The sequence below is a fragment of the Haliaeetus albicilla genome, chromosome 19 (assembly GCF_947461875.1).
Source record: "Haliaeetus albicilla chromosome 19, bHalAlb1.1, whole genome shotgun sequence".
Taxonomy (NCBI): Eukaryota; Metazoa; Chordata; class Aves; order Accipitriformes; family Accipitridae; genus Haliaeetus; species Haliaeetus albicilla.
In genome coordinates this window covers 6315039-6330804 of record NC_091501.1, presented here as the reverse complement: position 1 = coordinate 6330804, position 15766 = coordinate 6315039, and the positions used below count along the sequence as shown (strand labels likewise).

Sequence of the window (15766 nt, the reverse complement as noted above, 5' to 3'; positions counted from 1 at the left end):
CACTTCTCCCACTACCACCAGTGATAAGTTGCTTCTGACTCCAGAAACATGGTATCTCAAGCTTTCCTTTCTAGAGTTTGTGAAAGACAGCTTCTGGCTTCATCTAAATCCTAATGACATCCACTTCTCCCAAAGATAAAAGACTTTAAAAAAAAAAACAAACCCACAAAGCTTTGGCTTAATGTACACAAAAAGTTTAAACACATCTTGGAATTAACTTCTGTTATTAGTTACTGCCAAGTATCATTCCTATTTCATTTACTTCCACATTTCTGGGGAAGGCTGCCGGTGGTACAGCTGTTGGCCTTGCCAACTACACACTTCACACACCCTGCATTTAGGCATTGCTCCTTCACGATAACAGATTTTTAGGAGTTTTAGCCCTATTACTTATCTTTGTGATGAGTCCACTGCTAGTCTAGTGCAGAGCCCAGTTTCTGCATATTCTAAAATGTATTGTATGTAATTTGAAAAAATCATCTAAAAAAAACTGAAGTGACCTAAGTCTTGATACAGAAACACATTTTTAAATCATGCAGAAGTAAAGCTGTGTAATCAATAGCAACAGTGACAGCTGAACATAAAGGGACAGGAGAACTGAGACGAGAAGGAAAAGTATTTGATATGATGTTACCCTTTCATACAGAAAACTAACATCTGTTCCAAAGAAGGGGAACAGGGAAAAGGGGTTCATATGCATGAAGGGTCAGAAGGGAGAAGAGCTGCACAAGAGACAAGTAGAATATTGCTTTACACAGACAATTGTAGAAGGTCTGGAACTACCAGGGAATATACATCAGGGATGGAGAGAAATTCTGAAGAAATCTGTGGAAGACATCACATAAAACACTTGGCTACCATGAAGCATACTGCAAATTCTTCGTCTCCCGTGTCTTACCTCATTTCCTTTCTTTCCTTCTTCCATTCTTCTAAAATCATTTGTGAATCAGGATCACGGTGAACCTGGAATGTAAAGTATGGATAACAGGTAACTAAGGATGCACTTGTAAATGAGCCTTTCCATTAATAAACCCTTACCAGCTAACAGGACAAGAGCAATGCTTCAGGAGATCAGTATACAGAAGTTATCCACATGCATTTTAAAAAAATGAAAGCAGGAATCAATCCAGGCTGACCAGTGGAGGAAGGGGACAAGATTTTGAGAAAACTTTTATTAACTAGCCACACAAATAATTGCATTTATTTATCTACAGTCAAACTGGTGAACTTTAATGAGACATAAAGCACTCGCAACGTCAATGCCCAGCATTTAGAAACTTGGCTGGATCCCTTCTGCTATACAGAGCTGATTACACACACACAGAACAAACCTGCATGTGTTCCAGTAATCCTGTCAAGGTTTGCAGCCAGGTCATGGTTTGAATGTACTTCTCTGTGTTCATGATTTTAATCTCTGATCGTAACTCTGGAATAATTGCACCAGTGCGCCAGCCGTGCTTCAGGGTCAAATCCTATTTACCAAGAATTACAAAATATAAGTATTAGTCTTAAAAGGAACTACTTAAAGGAACTGAAGAATTTGACCACTGTTTATCCCAAAGGGGCACTAATTTAATTGCTTCTTATGTATAAGCAGAAACATTAAACAGTGGGACTTAACTGTGCCAATAGGCAATAGAATTTGATTTCAGAGTAAGCTTCAAATCCCACATTGTTAAAAAGAGGGAGACAAAGAACACATAAGCACTTGCAAATAAGCACTAATTCGTTAGGTTTAAAATAAAGAGTAGGAAATTCCTCTTGTTCATGAGACCTCTGCTGCTGTGAGAAGTATCTGGAGAAAACCATGTGTTGGGTTTGTGGTATTTACCCATACACTCAACTGACAGAAGGGTTGTATCGGGACCCCCAGCTATTCAAGCTCCTCTTGACAGGTACAGGACAAGGCAGCTGCCACCTGTGCTCTCTCCTCCATTGTGCAGAGAAGGAGAGAGCTGCATCCTCCTTCCTTTAGCCCTCAGCCTTCTGAAGCACCCAAACTTACTTTTCTTTTTAAAAGCAGATCGGGGCAAAAACGTTAACATCCGCTGCTGCTGAACCATGTTACCACAGCTTGGCAGTGGAAAGTCATACCCAGGCATTCATATACAATCAACTACAAAAGAGTTAAGTGGTGGCCACTTACTCTAAAGTAACAGTTAACAGTACATTTGTTCATAAGGTAGTAAGAAAGTGCCTGGACAGCGGGGCTACAAACCATAGCAAGATCTCAGGAAGAAAGAAAGTTTACCGTTAGTGACAGGAAGTTCGCCTCCTGCATTCAAAACAGAAGTTCATTCAGCTCTTATTACACTCCGTAGTAAATGTCATCCAAACCAGCCATATCCTGTACGTTTGGATATCTGTGTTTACTCTCTGTTACATCTGACACAATCAGTATCTGGATCAGTATTATGAACTCACACATTCCTGAGTGTAGTTTGTAAATAAGTTAAATGCTACAAGTCAGGTGGAAAATATTGTTGGCCTTTTACGGCACCAATTTTCTTCACTGCAAGAAAAGCAATATGGCTTAACTACCAACTCAAACTTTGTTGTATTTAGAAATCTCAAATGAAAGTATGTTATATTGAACAACTGGGGAGGAAGACAGGGAAACTAACAAAAAGCCTCTCCTTTTATCCTATTTTGTGGAAGTAAACTACTTACTGCCAAGTCACTGTAAATGTGATCACCAAAGTAGAGAACCTTAGAGCCCCTCCAGCCAGTAAGCTTCAGGAATTCATACAAGTTACCCTGTGGAAACAATGACACATACATTGTAGTGGCATGCAACTTGCACCTTCATGGGCATAAAAAAGGAATTTAGTACATTGCTAAAAATATTTTCGTATCAAGAATCTTGTCCTCTGTTTATGTATCATGAATCCCAAATTTTACAGACGATTTCAGTAATACTGTCACTTCAAGAGGCAAGTAAACTTCAGACATACAATACCAACAGTGAATTTGTACTGCTTCAATCACTAAAATAACTCTCTTAAAGAATATATCTACCTTTTAGAAACCTTCATGATATCTAAAGAAGCTTGGGATTCTAGGAAATAGGTATTAAATTTGAACTGAAAGAGTTTATTGAAAGCGTACCTGTTTGTAAATCTGACCCTTCTGCAGCTTGTGAATTTTGTCCCAAAGCAACACTCCCCTTTCATTCACCTTCCGAAAAGGTCTAGAATAGAATTATATACAATTGTTACATTACTGTAGAAATTCTGTCACTTTTTAGGAGAAGATTAAAATTTTAGTATTAAAAATATTCATCTTTCAAAAGGAAAACATGCTCTCTAGCATCTGAACATTTTGTAACAGACAGAAAAAGCAAAGCTCCAAAACTTTCACTTTAGGCAGTGAAATACAATGGATCTATCCAGTATGCTTATGACATTTATAATGGCATTTGAGAACAACTTTTGAGAACTAAGGCAGGGATCCCAGAGAGAGTCAGAATTGTCTGCCATTAAGGAGAGAAGAGAACACAAAAAAAGTGAAGATGTGTAAAAATCTTGTCCAATACCTGATTTTGTACAACTGAAGAAGGGGGCAAGAGGACTGGGGGCAAGACATACAGCAAAGTTCTTCTTAAAATTAAATGAAAACAAGTAAAGGGAAAAAAAATCCCACCATCCTCTATCTCACTTTCAAATCTTAAGTACACATAAAGGAATAGGTCTTTTTCAAGCATAAGAGTAGTGTATACGCATTACAAATGTGTTTACTTAATTGAACTAGTCCAAATACTCCAGTTTGTCAGCCAGTCTGTCCTCTAAATATCATGTGTGACTAACAAAAAAAAAAAAAAAAACCAAAACAACAAACCAACAAAAAAACAGAAGCAATGAAAGAGATTTCCAGATAAGGGGCTGATTCTGAAAGGCACCAAAATTTCTCAGGTTTATTAGGAAAGGAACACACTTCACCAGCTTACAAGCTAAGATGTTAAAAACAGCTTCTGTGACCCTAACTCAGTCCAGTAGACCTGTATCATCTACTGGAACTTTCTCAGCTAAGAAATGGTAAATATCTGGACTTCAGCATTGGGTGTTGCTGCCTTCTGTAATGACCTTAAACAGGATTTCAGCAAATATGATTTCATTTTACATTGCATCTAAATTAAAATATTCCATACCATGCTCTATAGCCTTATATGGAATAAGCTGCTTGAATCATTCTTTACTAACTAAATACCCACCTTCGCTTATCATTGAAAAAGTTTGGCTTATCAGCCTGTACAATGACCACATCAAAGAGATCCCTCCAGTCCTTGCCGACTATGAACTTCATGCCTTTGTCCCTAAAAAGGACAGAGGGATATTAACAGTGAAGCGTAACAGAAGTGCAGTTATCTGTTCAATAATGTAATGAATTACATTCAAGAACCTCATCCTCCCCATCCTTTAAAAACATATAGTTGAACAGCAAACAACTGTTCACTTACACAAAGCTGCTGGGACTGTTTGTGATGAGAAACATCTTCTTGCCATGATCAGCCAGCTTTGCTAACACCGCACGAGTTTGTTCGGCATAGCAGATGTATTTCTCTGTGAGTATTGGGGAAAATACAGTATTAATTGAAAAAGTTTTCCATCAGCATTTTCACTGCGTTCAACCAAGGGCTCAGAACATAAGGTTATACTTAACAAAGGCACCTCAGACAAGTGGAAATAACTCTTTCAAGCTTTAAAATTTAGAATTTGTAATCTTAAACAAGGAAGCCAGAAAGATCATTATACTACCAGTGAAAAAAGCTTTGATAGATGATCTCATTAGTACTTACCAATATCTGCTTCAATTGCTCTGTACATTATTCCTTTGATGTGGACATCCCTGATTGAATCCTGTCAGGAAAGCAACAGAGCACTAAAGAACTGAAAAATCTTTTCAAGTATAAAAACCACGCTCACTGCACAGCAGTAGTAATTCGTTTTTAAAACAAATCCTTTCTCTGAATTACACTTTCAACTTTACAGAAAAGCCATGTGATGTTCATTATATATATGTCACCACTAGACAAAGAGTAAGCCCGTCCTCCGAGAAACTAACTTCATGCTTTTGGGAAGTAAAAAACTGTATAGCACAGGAGCTGTTTTACATAACAACTGTGAAAGGGAGCTCAGAAGGGTGAAGCAGGGTGAAAGCCCTCTGCAGAAGCAGAGTCATCGCAGATTTCCAATGACCTTTAGAGCAGAATGCATTCCCTTCCTCTTGCAAAAAAAAACAAAACAAAACAAAAACCCACAAAACAAAAGCTTTTAAGTGAGACAGATTTTAGATTATGATCACTCACAAATGCCCTGGTCATTTAAAAAAAGAAATTTATGAACAGATGAAAGAAGCTAAATGCTTAAGCAAAGTACTCATAAGGTGCTCTGAAAGCATTTGGCAGCTCTCCTGAGCCAGCTCTGCACCAGACAGCTTTGTTTAGGACAGTGGTACTGCCATTTTGGTACTTACATGGGGCATGTCCTAAAAATCCTCAAAAAAATGCCACTATAGGGCTTCCAAAATGTTGGTAATGCTGACCAGTACAGAAGTTTCTACAAACACTTCAGCAGAAACCACAAGAACTAGCCTTCTGACTCTATGTAACCATAGGCAGAAGAGAAAATTACTCTAGAGGTCAAAAGTTTCTTAAAACCCAGCTAATCTGCTTGGGAAAGTGAGAAATTCAACATTCAGGTGCATCACATATGCTGCACATACACTACACAAGTTTAATACACGTCAACAAGGGGCCAGGAAAAGGTTTTGGATGGGAAGTCTGTGCAGACAAATACCATCAACTTGGGCATGACCTCTTGTGTTCTTTAATAACCATGACATAAAATCGTCTCCACTGCAGGATACATCCTGAGGAATCAAGAGGGTCAAATCACTCTAGTAATTATTACTAGATTTTTTTGGAGGAGGAAGAGAGGACAACAGGCAAAATAGATATGCCAAAAGCAAGAGAGAGCAAATGATCATATACTAGCAAAGATACATTGCCAGTACAACTGAAAGCTCCTAACTGGAATTCCCTATAGCCTCTTACGATTCCTGATAGTGAGAAAAGTATGTGTTTAATAACAATCAAAAGAAGCTTTACTGACATACAAGAGCTTCTTCACTTTTCCCCATCCACCCCTCAAACCTACAAAAAGAGCAACAACCCTAGAATGTCAGATTTAAGACAAATTTCAAACTATTCAATGTTTCTTTTCCAAGGTCTGCCTTCATTTTACTTACGTTTTTATGGCTGGATGGCAATAATTACTCTATACAAAACCTAAAAGTTGAGGTATTTCACTGGAGCTGACACAACAGGTTGAAGCTTCCTGAAGTGTTCAGAGAGAAGACACACAAATGTAGAGGTTTACCTAAATCTTCAAAGCTAGTACCTTGACATCTTTGTACAGATGAACAGGCTCATAGTCTATGTTGTTTTTCAGAAAATATTCATTCACACAAGAAAGGAGTGTCATTTCTGGCAAGGAAAATATATCCATGAATTGCTTCATTGTATTTCCATGTGAGCTCTACAGGGGTGGGAAGAAAAAAGAAGAAAAAAAAGGTCAGGCATTTCTCAGATTAGAACATTTCCAGTATAAACACTTCAGCTTAGCTGCAGATACTCAGTTTTGTCATCACTGTTTGCACTGCTTTAGATGCTTTTCAAACTAACAGACTTTCGATAAAATAACTCCAACAAAAGTGTTGGATTAAGAATACTCAATACTCTTAATAGCAGTATTTTCATTCATAAACAAATAAAAGACAGCGCTCAGCTAAAAGTCAAGAGAAGGACTTAGGCCTTCACTGGAAGTTTGCACTTATATAAATAAGAGGCACTGGGTATTGTGATGGGGGTGGAGGATTTGTTATTTGGGTTTGGTTGGGTTTTTTTTAATAAGTGGAATACTAATTAGGACTGCAAAACAATTTACCTCCTTGAAAAGAAATAATAAAAAGTTGTAAGAATCTACAGTATCTAATGCAGTAACAGAGAAAAAGATTTCTAGTCTGCAAAAGCTGTAACTATAGTTAAGTTTCACAAAAGTAGAGAATCTCATCATACAAGAGCAAATACAAACCAAATACTTTTCAAGAAGAAAAGAAGTAAAGCAACCAGCACAAGCCAGCACACTGGTCAAGATGAAAAACACAGAATGGTTGAGGTTGCAAGGGACCTCTGGAGGTCACCTTGTCCAACCCCCCTGCTCAAGCATGGCCACCTAGAGCCAGCTGCCCAGGACCTTGTCCAGATGGCTTCTGAATCTCCAAGGATGGAGACCCCACAACCTCCCTGGGCAACCAACCCGTGCCAGTGCTCAGTCACCCTCACAGTAAAGGTAGCATTTCCTGATGTTCAGAGGAAACCTCTTGTATTTCAGTTTGTGCCCATGGCCTCTTGTCCTGTCACGGTCCTTTCCAAGATCAAAGAAAGCATAGACTTGCAGAGACCAAGGCATCCCACAGGGAATGCCATGGCGATATTCAGAACTGCTGCAGAGACCAGATTTGGAAATTCTAAGTTCAGCTCCTTAAAATAAGAACAAGTGCAAGAACAACAAAATGCTCCACAGCACAATGAAGGGTCTTTCACGTCAATGTGGAATTAACATCCATAAGTAAAAGAAGTAAAATAAACTTGGTTTTTACTAAAAAGACAGCACCATTCTTCATTTAGGAAAGAGGAAGGAACCTACCAGCAAGATCAACCTTCCCCAAAAAGTCACATCTGAAACTTAAAAGTTTTATCTGCTATCATTCATCTTTTGTTAAATCCTCTTACTTATCACTCTGCCAGCTTGTATGCAAGAGATGCCTCCATACATTTACTTGTTGCTACATCAGCAAAGCCATTAGACCACCAGGAAGAAGTACATAGCCAGGGTAAGGCACCAGATATGGTTCATTTCCCAGCCTTTATCAGATTTGCTGTGCAACACTGAGCAAGTCAGTTGATTTTCCTATGTTCTGCTTCTCTGTCTGTATGACTGGGCAAGGGAACAGTGAAAGAAGAAACTACAGCAAGTAGGAGAAAAAAAAAGATATTTGTCACTTTAGAGGGCAAAATCCACATCTAGCACTAAGTCAATCATGTATTGAGAAAATGTAACTAGTAAGAACAAGAACAAAATGCAAACATCGCTACCCCAAAAAATTTTTTTAAAGAGCAGTTTGTGGTTTTACCTTTCCATAAAAGTCACTCATTTGTTCTAAAGGGACATGGGAACCATCATACATTGCAATGACTTCTTCATCTGGGACAACACTGAGGCCTCTGGAAAACAACATTAGCTTTAATTCAAAAGTCAGATTAAAATTTTCAAGAATTACCAAATGAAAGTCCGACAGATTAACACTTAGATCCAGAACTTATTAAAATACTGATAATGTCATAGGAGCACTTTAGTCTGTAAGTTAAACCAGCATTTTTCCTTACAGAACAAGTAACATTTAACAGGCTGACGCACACAAAACACATTCCAATTTTAAGCGCTTTTTACTTTCTTATGGGAAAAGAGCTAATTAGTCTCCATTGAAACTATGCCTCAAGGGTTTGTAAGAAGTAGTTAGAGCTTCCAGTTTCTTAACACAAAGTAATTCCTCACTCTGCCTTTGTTTCATACAGCACTGATGATGTGATAGCGTTTAAACCAGATTATTCTGCAGCATGACCTTGAAGATTCAAGGGAAAGAAAAACATACACAACCTTTAACTAAATAAGAATTTCTTTTAAACTGTATCAACAGTTCAGTTTCCCAAAATTTAAGATTACTTGAAGGATTATTGACAAGTAATTAAAATATAAAAATATAACAACAAATGGGGAAGTAGGAGACATCATCTCTCTGCAGAGTTTCTTTCTATGAAGAGATTAAAGGCTTTGGTTTGGTTTTGAATGTTTAAAGTATCAAGCATCTTGCACTAAAGCATCTAAAACACTGCAGGCATGCAAACATCCTCAGCAGAGGACACAGAAGTGTTGAGGTTTTGCTTAAGGTTAAAGAACACAAATGAAAACCAGATCATCTGGTCCCTTTTTCCAAGCCTACTTATGGTGTTTTGCAGCCTTTTAAGACAGACAGTGATTTCAGTGCCTCCTTTTCTTGGTCTCACCCAGAAGTGTTGTGAGGCATTAAAAAGTAAATAAATAAATTAATAAGCCTAGTACTTTCAGTGTTTAACATCCACACCAGCTTTGCAGTGGAAGGGCATGATACATGAACTTCCTCAGGGCTGCTATGGTAGCAGAGTCCCGTGTTAACTAGCTCCTTTACTGCACTTCTCAATGCTACATCAACTTGTACATAGCTCTGTGCTACTGCTGGTAGGACTCCAGCATTCAAGCTCATGTTGTGCACAAACAGGGCAGATAGTACTTTAGTTTTGTAACATACAGAGTCCCACATCACCCACTCCACAGCAGTAAACACAAAGAAATGCAACCAAAATATTAAACATATACCAAGTAATAGGATCAGAATTGAGAAGGACTGCCTCATCCTCTAGTCTGCAGACAACTATGCCAAGTGGTATTTGAATACTGCTAAATAAAATGCTTGGGGATCAGGAGCTACTTAAGCACAAATCAAGAGAGGAAAATAGACATACATGAAATGCAGAGGGGAAGAGACAACTGTGTAGGCAAAGCTGCAGATTAGTTTTACCAGAAGACTCATAGTCGTGACACAGTTCACAGTCCAGCTGTATAACTACAAAGTTTATTTCATTCCACTGACAGCATGGACAGATGGCACCTACAGCAGTGCTCCCACCGCTGCTCTTGGAGACACACATTGTTAGAGGGATACCAGAACTGCTTACACCTCTCAATGCAAATGAGGCTGTACGCCTGGGCCAGTCCTGCTACCTTCAGCTGTATAATTGACTTACACGCACATGGAACACGCAGGAGGTTAAAACCCAAGAACTAAGATATGCAGCAACTGACAGCAAAACTCAGTGCTGGCATAGAAGAGAAAGGTAATATTTTAAACAAAATTAAGAGAAAGTACTGAGTGAAATGGTAGCTTTCACTCTCACTATCACACAGACTCACAAGTACCAAGATGTGTGGCCTAGCAGTCTGTCCAGAATTACTCTGAGTGACACAGGAGAACAAGGGACACCAGCTCTTCAACAAATCTCAACACCTCTCGAGTTTTCTTGACTGGTCATCATGTTCTGGCTTTGGATGTGTCTTTTGTACTAGGAGTTGACAGGAACTGTGATCTCCTGCCTCTTCATTCTGTCCCACTCTGAGTCATAAGGCAACGCTGCTGATGGACTCACCACTCATTCATCTTCTTGTCTAGGTAACTATACAGTTCCAGTCATACCACTGTTCTTCCCAACATCATCTCTCAAAGCCTTCAGCCTCTTTTTTGCTCCCCCATCCCCATACAGGTGTTTGCAGAAACAGCATGCAGATGTGATGATATCCTGATGACCAACCGATCCAGGTACCACCAACGCATGCCATCCTTTTGTCCCTTCTATCAACATTTCTTCTGGTGCTCTCACACATACACGTTTCCATTCATACCATTCTTAATATTTCTACTACATACCTCTACAGATAAATGTAGTTTGATTACTTCACCTAGCCTTTAATCTAGCAAACTAGCATTTTTCACAGTGAAAAATGTAAAAATGTGACAGCCTTTTTAAATGAATCTTACATTCAGTGACCTTCACACTGAGTTCTCTGGTTCCCTCCTAGCCCTGCATAAACGATTCCTTCAAAAACCACAGGAACAGGTTTTGTCAGTTTAAACACACAAGAATTATTCCACATCAGCATGTATAAAACACTCAAATAGATGGTATAAAGTTTCACTCAGACTCTGATGATACATACAGAACACATTGTTTTGGCAGCTTTAGATAGCTACTATGTTGACAGCATAAGCTGGACCATGCCACCTTGTTTCCTCTTTCATTTTCCTTCCCTTACTCTCCTCTCTCCCAAAGGGCATCTCAGACATAACTCATAAAATAGCAGATCAACGACTACAGCTGAATCATCTACCCATCTGCCTGACTGGCAAACAAAAAGAAGTAACAAGCACGTTATTATCATTTCATACTACCATATACAGTCCCCCATAGTAAATCAATTCAAGGTTACATTATCTTTTGGCCCCAAAAGAAAACTTTTTGTCCAATGACGTTAAGAAAGGTGCTCAGGCTTCTTGTTTAATATAAGATCTGGTACCAAGTGTGGTGTTCGTGTCAGTCAAATGAGTACTGCTTCATTACAGCAAACTAAGCCATACTAAAAACTCTCCAGTCAAAGATCACATACAGTATGTCTAGGTCATGTAATGAAGCACAGCACAGAGATTGCCAATTTTACATCAATTCAGTAAACTGAAAAAGCGTCAGGCTGTGCGGGCACAAAGCAGTTGTGCTCCATTCTGTAAGTATGATGTGGTTGATGTGTCCAAATTTAAAAGCTCTGTGCAAACACAACAAGACCTCTCCAGTGTCTCTACAACCACACCGAAGTCATGCTAACAGGCACTCTGTGACAATTATTTACACAGAAAGCAACTGCAGAGAAGTCATCGGCATATTTTTAGATGTCTTTCAGCCAATTTAACAGCCGGAAACAAAGTGAGTCAGCACTATGTGACCAACCAGCTTGCCAACTTCCCCAGCTCTGAACTGGGGAATCAGCTGTACTCTATCAGTCAGTAAACGTGTGTGCATGTCTGTGTGTACACACAGAGGTGCAAAGAAACCCCTTTCCAGTAAGACTGCAACGTTCATTCATGTCTGTGCTTGTCAGGGCACTGTTCCTGATAAGAACCTAAGATGTACACTAATAAATGCAACTAAGAGATTAAAAAAATAAGAGTATACATTTTTATTATAAATAGGAAATAATTTTACCCACCTGTAAACTGTTCCCAGCTGAATGTAATGAAAAGCATCAATCTTCATTAATAATGCCTTGCGGGGGGGAGGAAAAAACATCAGTTTTTATCATGTCAACTATTTGACATGAAATTATAAAAATCAAAGCAATTTTATCTATAACCTTTCTGTCTCAAGAATGCCTGAGCACCTTCAGTTCAACTTCCTTCATAGCTTCCAAAATACTTTTATTAATGAATTTTACCTAGGGCTTGCCAAATCACCAAGGAAACACTGTCCAGTGACCTGAGCTAAGTCATGAAGAAATAACTTTTCCTACTAGCAGATGCCTCCTTAGGTTTATTCTGTTGCACTCTATGTTGTCTTTCCCCATCCACCATGAAAACAGAACACCCAAAACATTTTCTACTTAAGAGCTATTAAAAAAAAAAACAAAAAACCACACCCACACAAGCTTGCTATGAAAGAGAAAAATATGAAACAAAATCCTTATATATCAAGACAGAGTGAAAAGTTGGAAGACTTAAAAGCCCTATTTATTTTCTTTGGCTAGGTTCTCAGCACTACATAACTCATCACAAAGTTATTTATACATACCCGGTGCACATCATAATGAAGTCCTCGGATTGCAAAATTGGGATCATAATCATATTTTCTTATTTCTGCAGGATACTAAGAAAAGAGAGCAATGATTTGATTTTAAATTCATAATAAATAAAAAATTGCTTCTGTAGAATTTTAGAAGCCTAAGTTTTCTATGCTTCTCATTTTCACTAGTCATTAAGAGGCTTGTTGATAGGTTGGTGATATTTGCAGGAACATATGTAGAGCGCAAGACAAGTCAAACATTTTTCCAGAATTCAAGGTCATTGTTTCAAATCTAAGTGAAGAATGGTACCTAAAGTTGGACATCCAGGTACTCTGTAGTGATCACCTTTGAACATTAGCCTCTTGTTCAAAAAGTTATTTTGATACATGCACCTTTGAAAAACAAACAAAATTTTATTAACTTCCTAAAATTTAATAGCTGAGTTACCTTGCATTGTGAAGTCTCCCCATGAAACAGACTATACAAACCGTTTCCAACTCAACCTTCTAGCTAGAAACCCAAGAACATGCCCTAATTTACAGAGATACCTGAAATTTACTGTTCACTTCTATTGAAAGAAAAAACAATACATCATCATCAATATTAACAGGAGCAAAAAAAAATCTTTGGCAAGAAATAGAAGCACAGCTGTCTGTTTTGACTCCCTCAGTGCGGATCATACTCCTGATTTTAGACTGCTGAGTTTGAAATGTAGACCCCAGAGGTGTTTAAAGATATGGTGCACTGCAAATAAACACAAATGGGGAGGAAGGAAGAAGAGAATTCACAATGGCTAATGTTACCTGGAGAAGCCAGGCTCCCCTAACAGGGACTTTCCCTGAGGTACAGTGTGTCATAAAGATCAGATCCTGAAAGCAAGTTGGGCACTAAACCATCATGGCGAGTTGCCTCAGGAGAACACCACAGTGACCCAATCATGTTTACCCTGGACAGCATTTGTAACACGTTGTTTAGAGATGCACATAAATTCAATGTCTGTGTCATTTACTCTTTCCTCAGACTCTTTACAGATAGCACAGGTACCTCACACCACCTATTAGAGAGTTTTCTAACATTTTTTCAGTACAAGCCCATTTTCAGTCAACTGTAATTTTGTCCTGCTTTAAGCACAGGCTAGCCATGAAAAAAATGTTATGTGTGTGCCTTGGGCTAAGGAGTTTGTTCGTTTGTTTTTAAAAGGTAAAATGCTTCAGTCATTTCTGACAAGGCCTGAGTAAACTATCGTTCCTTTGATTAACCAACTGAAAGGCAATCCTTCATTTCCCTCCCACAGGCTACAGCAGTCGTAGAACTTGACAAATGTATCTCGGGCACATTCTCCACCTTCTCTACAACAATCTCCATACATACGTGGCTAATTTACAAGCCTTCGGGGAAAAAAAGTAGATTATACAGCTTCAACAGAGGCTCTAGCTACGTTTACAAAAAATGAATAGCAATTTCTCCACAAAGTTTTTCTCTATGCTGAGGAGGACTTGCTCTGCAACTGCTTGTAGATCATGCCTGTACTGAGCACAGGCATCTACAGTTAAAGAAAACAGTCCTTTCTCCTAACTTCTGAACTATCATCCCTACTACCACTTTCAGAAAATGTGGGGGATGCTACTGATCTGAATGAGGAACAGCATCAGAAGCCTACAGACGGGTTGGGAAGATGTGTAGATTTGGCCAGGGAACATGGAAGCAGAAGAAAGAAGGGAAAACATCAGGGTAAGATATGGAATGTGATCAATTAGAAACTACAGTGTTTTGGACATGCCCCAAAGCAGCCACATCAAGCATGAACACGGAAATTAATTTCTGACTTTTTCAAATTTCTGCATACTTGACTTTCCTACTTTACTTTATTCTACTAGAAGGCTGTCTCTTTGCATGCATGTCAGTACATATGAGAAAAAGATTGAGCCTACTTTGGCACATAAATCAAAGCCTCCTTACAAGCCAAACAGAAAAAAAAAAAGAAAAAAAAAGATAAAAATTGCACTGTTTGCTTACCCCTCTACTATCTTGGTAGGAATACATATATCTGGACTGAAACAGCAGTCCAGATAAGGTGGCATAAGGCCTGTACATTAGGAAAGAAATAAAACCAAGAGGAAGAGTTTACATTCAACACCTGCTGCCACCTCCAAGATTAGCATTAAATTGATGTTTATTCTCTTGGACACACTTCAAAATTCCTTGCTCCCCACACTGTATTTTGCAATTTTTCATGAATTACGTTACACTGCCATGACCAAAACTGGCCACCTTTTAGGTTGACTGTGACAGTCATAATGGGCAATACTATCTAGAATTTTTTTCTAATGTTAAAGGCAAGAGCAACAGTATAAGCAGCTACAGAGATAGCATTAATGAAAACTCTTGTCCCTCAATAAATTTCAATGGGAGATGATATATTTCCACAAGCTGTCTCAAAAACTAATTACAGATTCATTTACTAGAACTCAAGAGAGTTTGAGACAAACCGGAAAGTTATTACTACCTAAATTCATTCAAATAGTAAAGGCAGAGCAACGCTGGAATTTTTGTCTACAAGAATTAGTCTTGACTCCTACAGTAACACTGTTTTTTGCAAGAACCACGTAGCTTTAATCCTACAGAAATTGCTACCAAGACCTGCCAAAATCTTAGGGGGATCAAGTTGTGTATGCTTGTAGTGCCCATGAAGTTTTGTTCTTCTTCCAGGGATATTTATAGATGTTTATATATAGCTCCTAACCTTTAGACTCAAATACAAAAGTAGAACACCATCACCCATTCAGATTTAGGTTGTATAAAATATACAAGCAGTTTTATTAAGTAAGTTACTCTGTGGACTTTTTGTCTATTTTCCTGCAAGTCCTACAGTTCAATAAACTTTGCCTCTTTCAGTCCACGTTTTCTCCAGTCTTTTTCCCTGTAATGCCTTTAGTTTCCCAAGTCACCCATCTCTCCCCTGCTTCCCAACACACAGTAACTTCTCCCATCCCCAAACTATGCACCAACCAGCTCCAAGCTGCTTGGATGTCAACAGGTCACCGATGCAAACACAGTGCTTGGTGAGGCAACAGGGCAATGTCCCCTCTTCGTGGACTACTGAGCTGAAAACTTACTTGGGTATCTCTTGTATCCAGCCTCTGATTACAGCATCACTGTACGCGCTGCCCCTTCAGCTAACTCAGTTGAAACACCAGGCACGTACAGCGCACCTTGCAAGTACACAGTGCAATCAAAGGCCTCCTAAGAAGTCAGGCTAAAAATATTTCATATGGAAGTTAATCACT

At 38.7% G+C, this 15766-nt stretch overlaps 1 protein-coding gene across 2 annotated transcripts in view; it reads right to left on the bottom strand.

The window, feature by feature from the left end:
- Window positions 1–15766, bottom strand: part of NT5DC3 (5'-nucleotidase domain containing 3) — a 28610-nt gene that overhangs the window by 3396 nt on the left and 9448 nt on the right. For both annotated transcript variants that reach the window (XM_069807453.1, XM_069807452.1), the window contains exons 3-13: window positions 12488–12562; window positions 11910–11965; window positions 8194–8284; window positions 6399–6536; window positions 4796–4856; window positions 4457–4559; window positions 4211–4312; window positions 3109–3190; window positions 2671–2757; window positions 1332–1472; window positions 899–963 (exon numbers count right to left, since the gene is read on the bottom strand). In XM_069807453.1, the coding sequence (XP_069663554.1) occupies window positions 899–963; window positions 1332–1472; window positions 2671–2757; window positions 3109–3190; window positions 4211–4312; window positions 4457–4559; window positions 4796–4856; window positions 6399–6536; window positions 8194–8284; window positions 11910–11965; window positions 12488–12562 (1001 nt within the window). The remainder of the gene's footprint in view (window positions 1–898; window positions 964–1331; window positions 1473–2670; window positions 2758–3108; window positions 3191–4210; window positions 4313–4456; window positions 4560–4795; window positions 4857–6398; window positions 6537–8193; window positions 8285–11909; window positions 11966–12487; window positions 12563–15766) is intronic.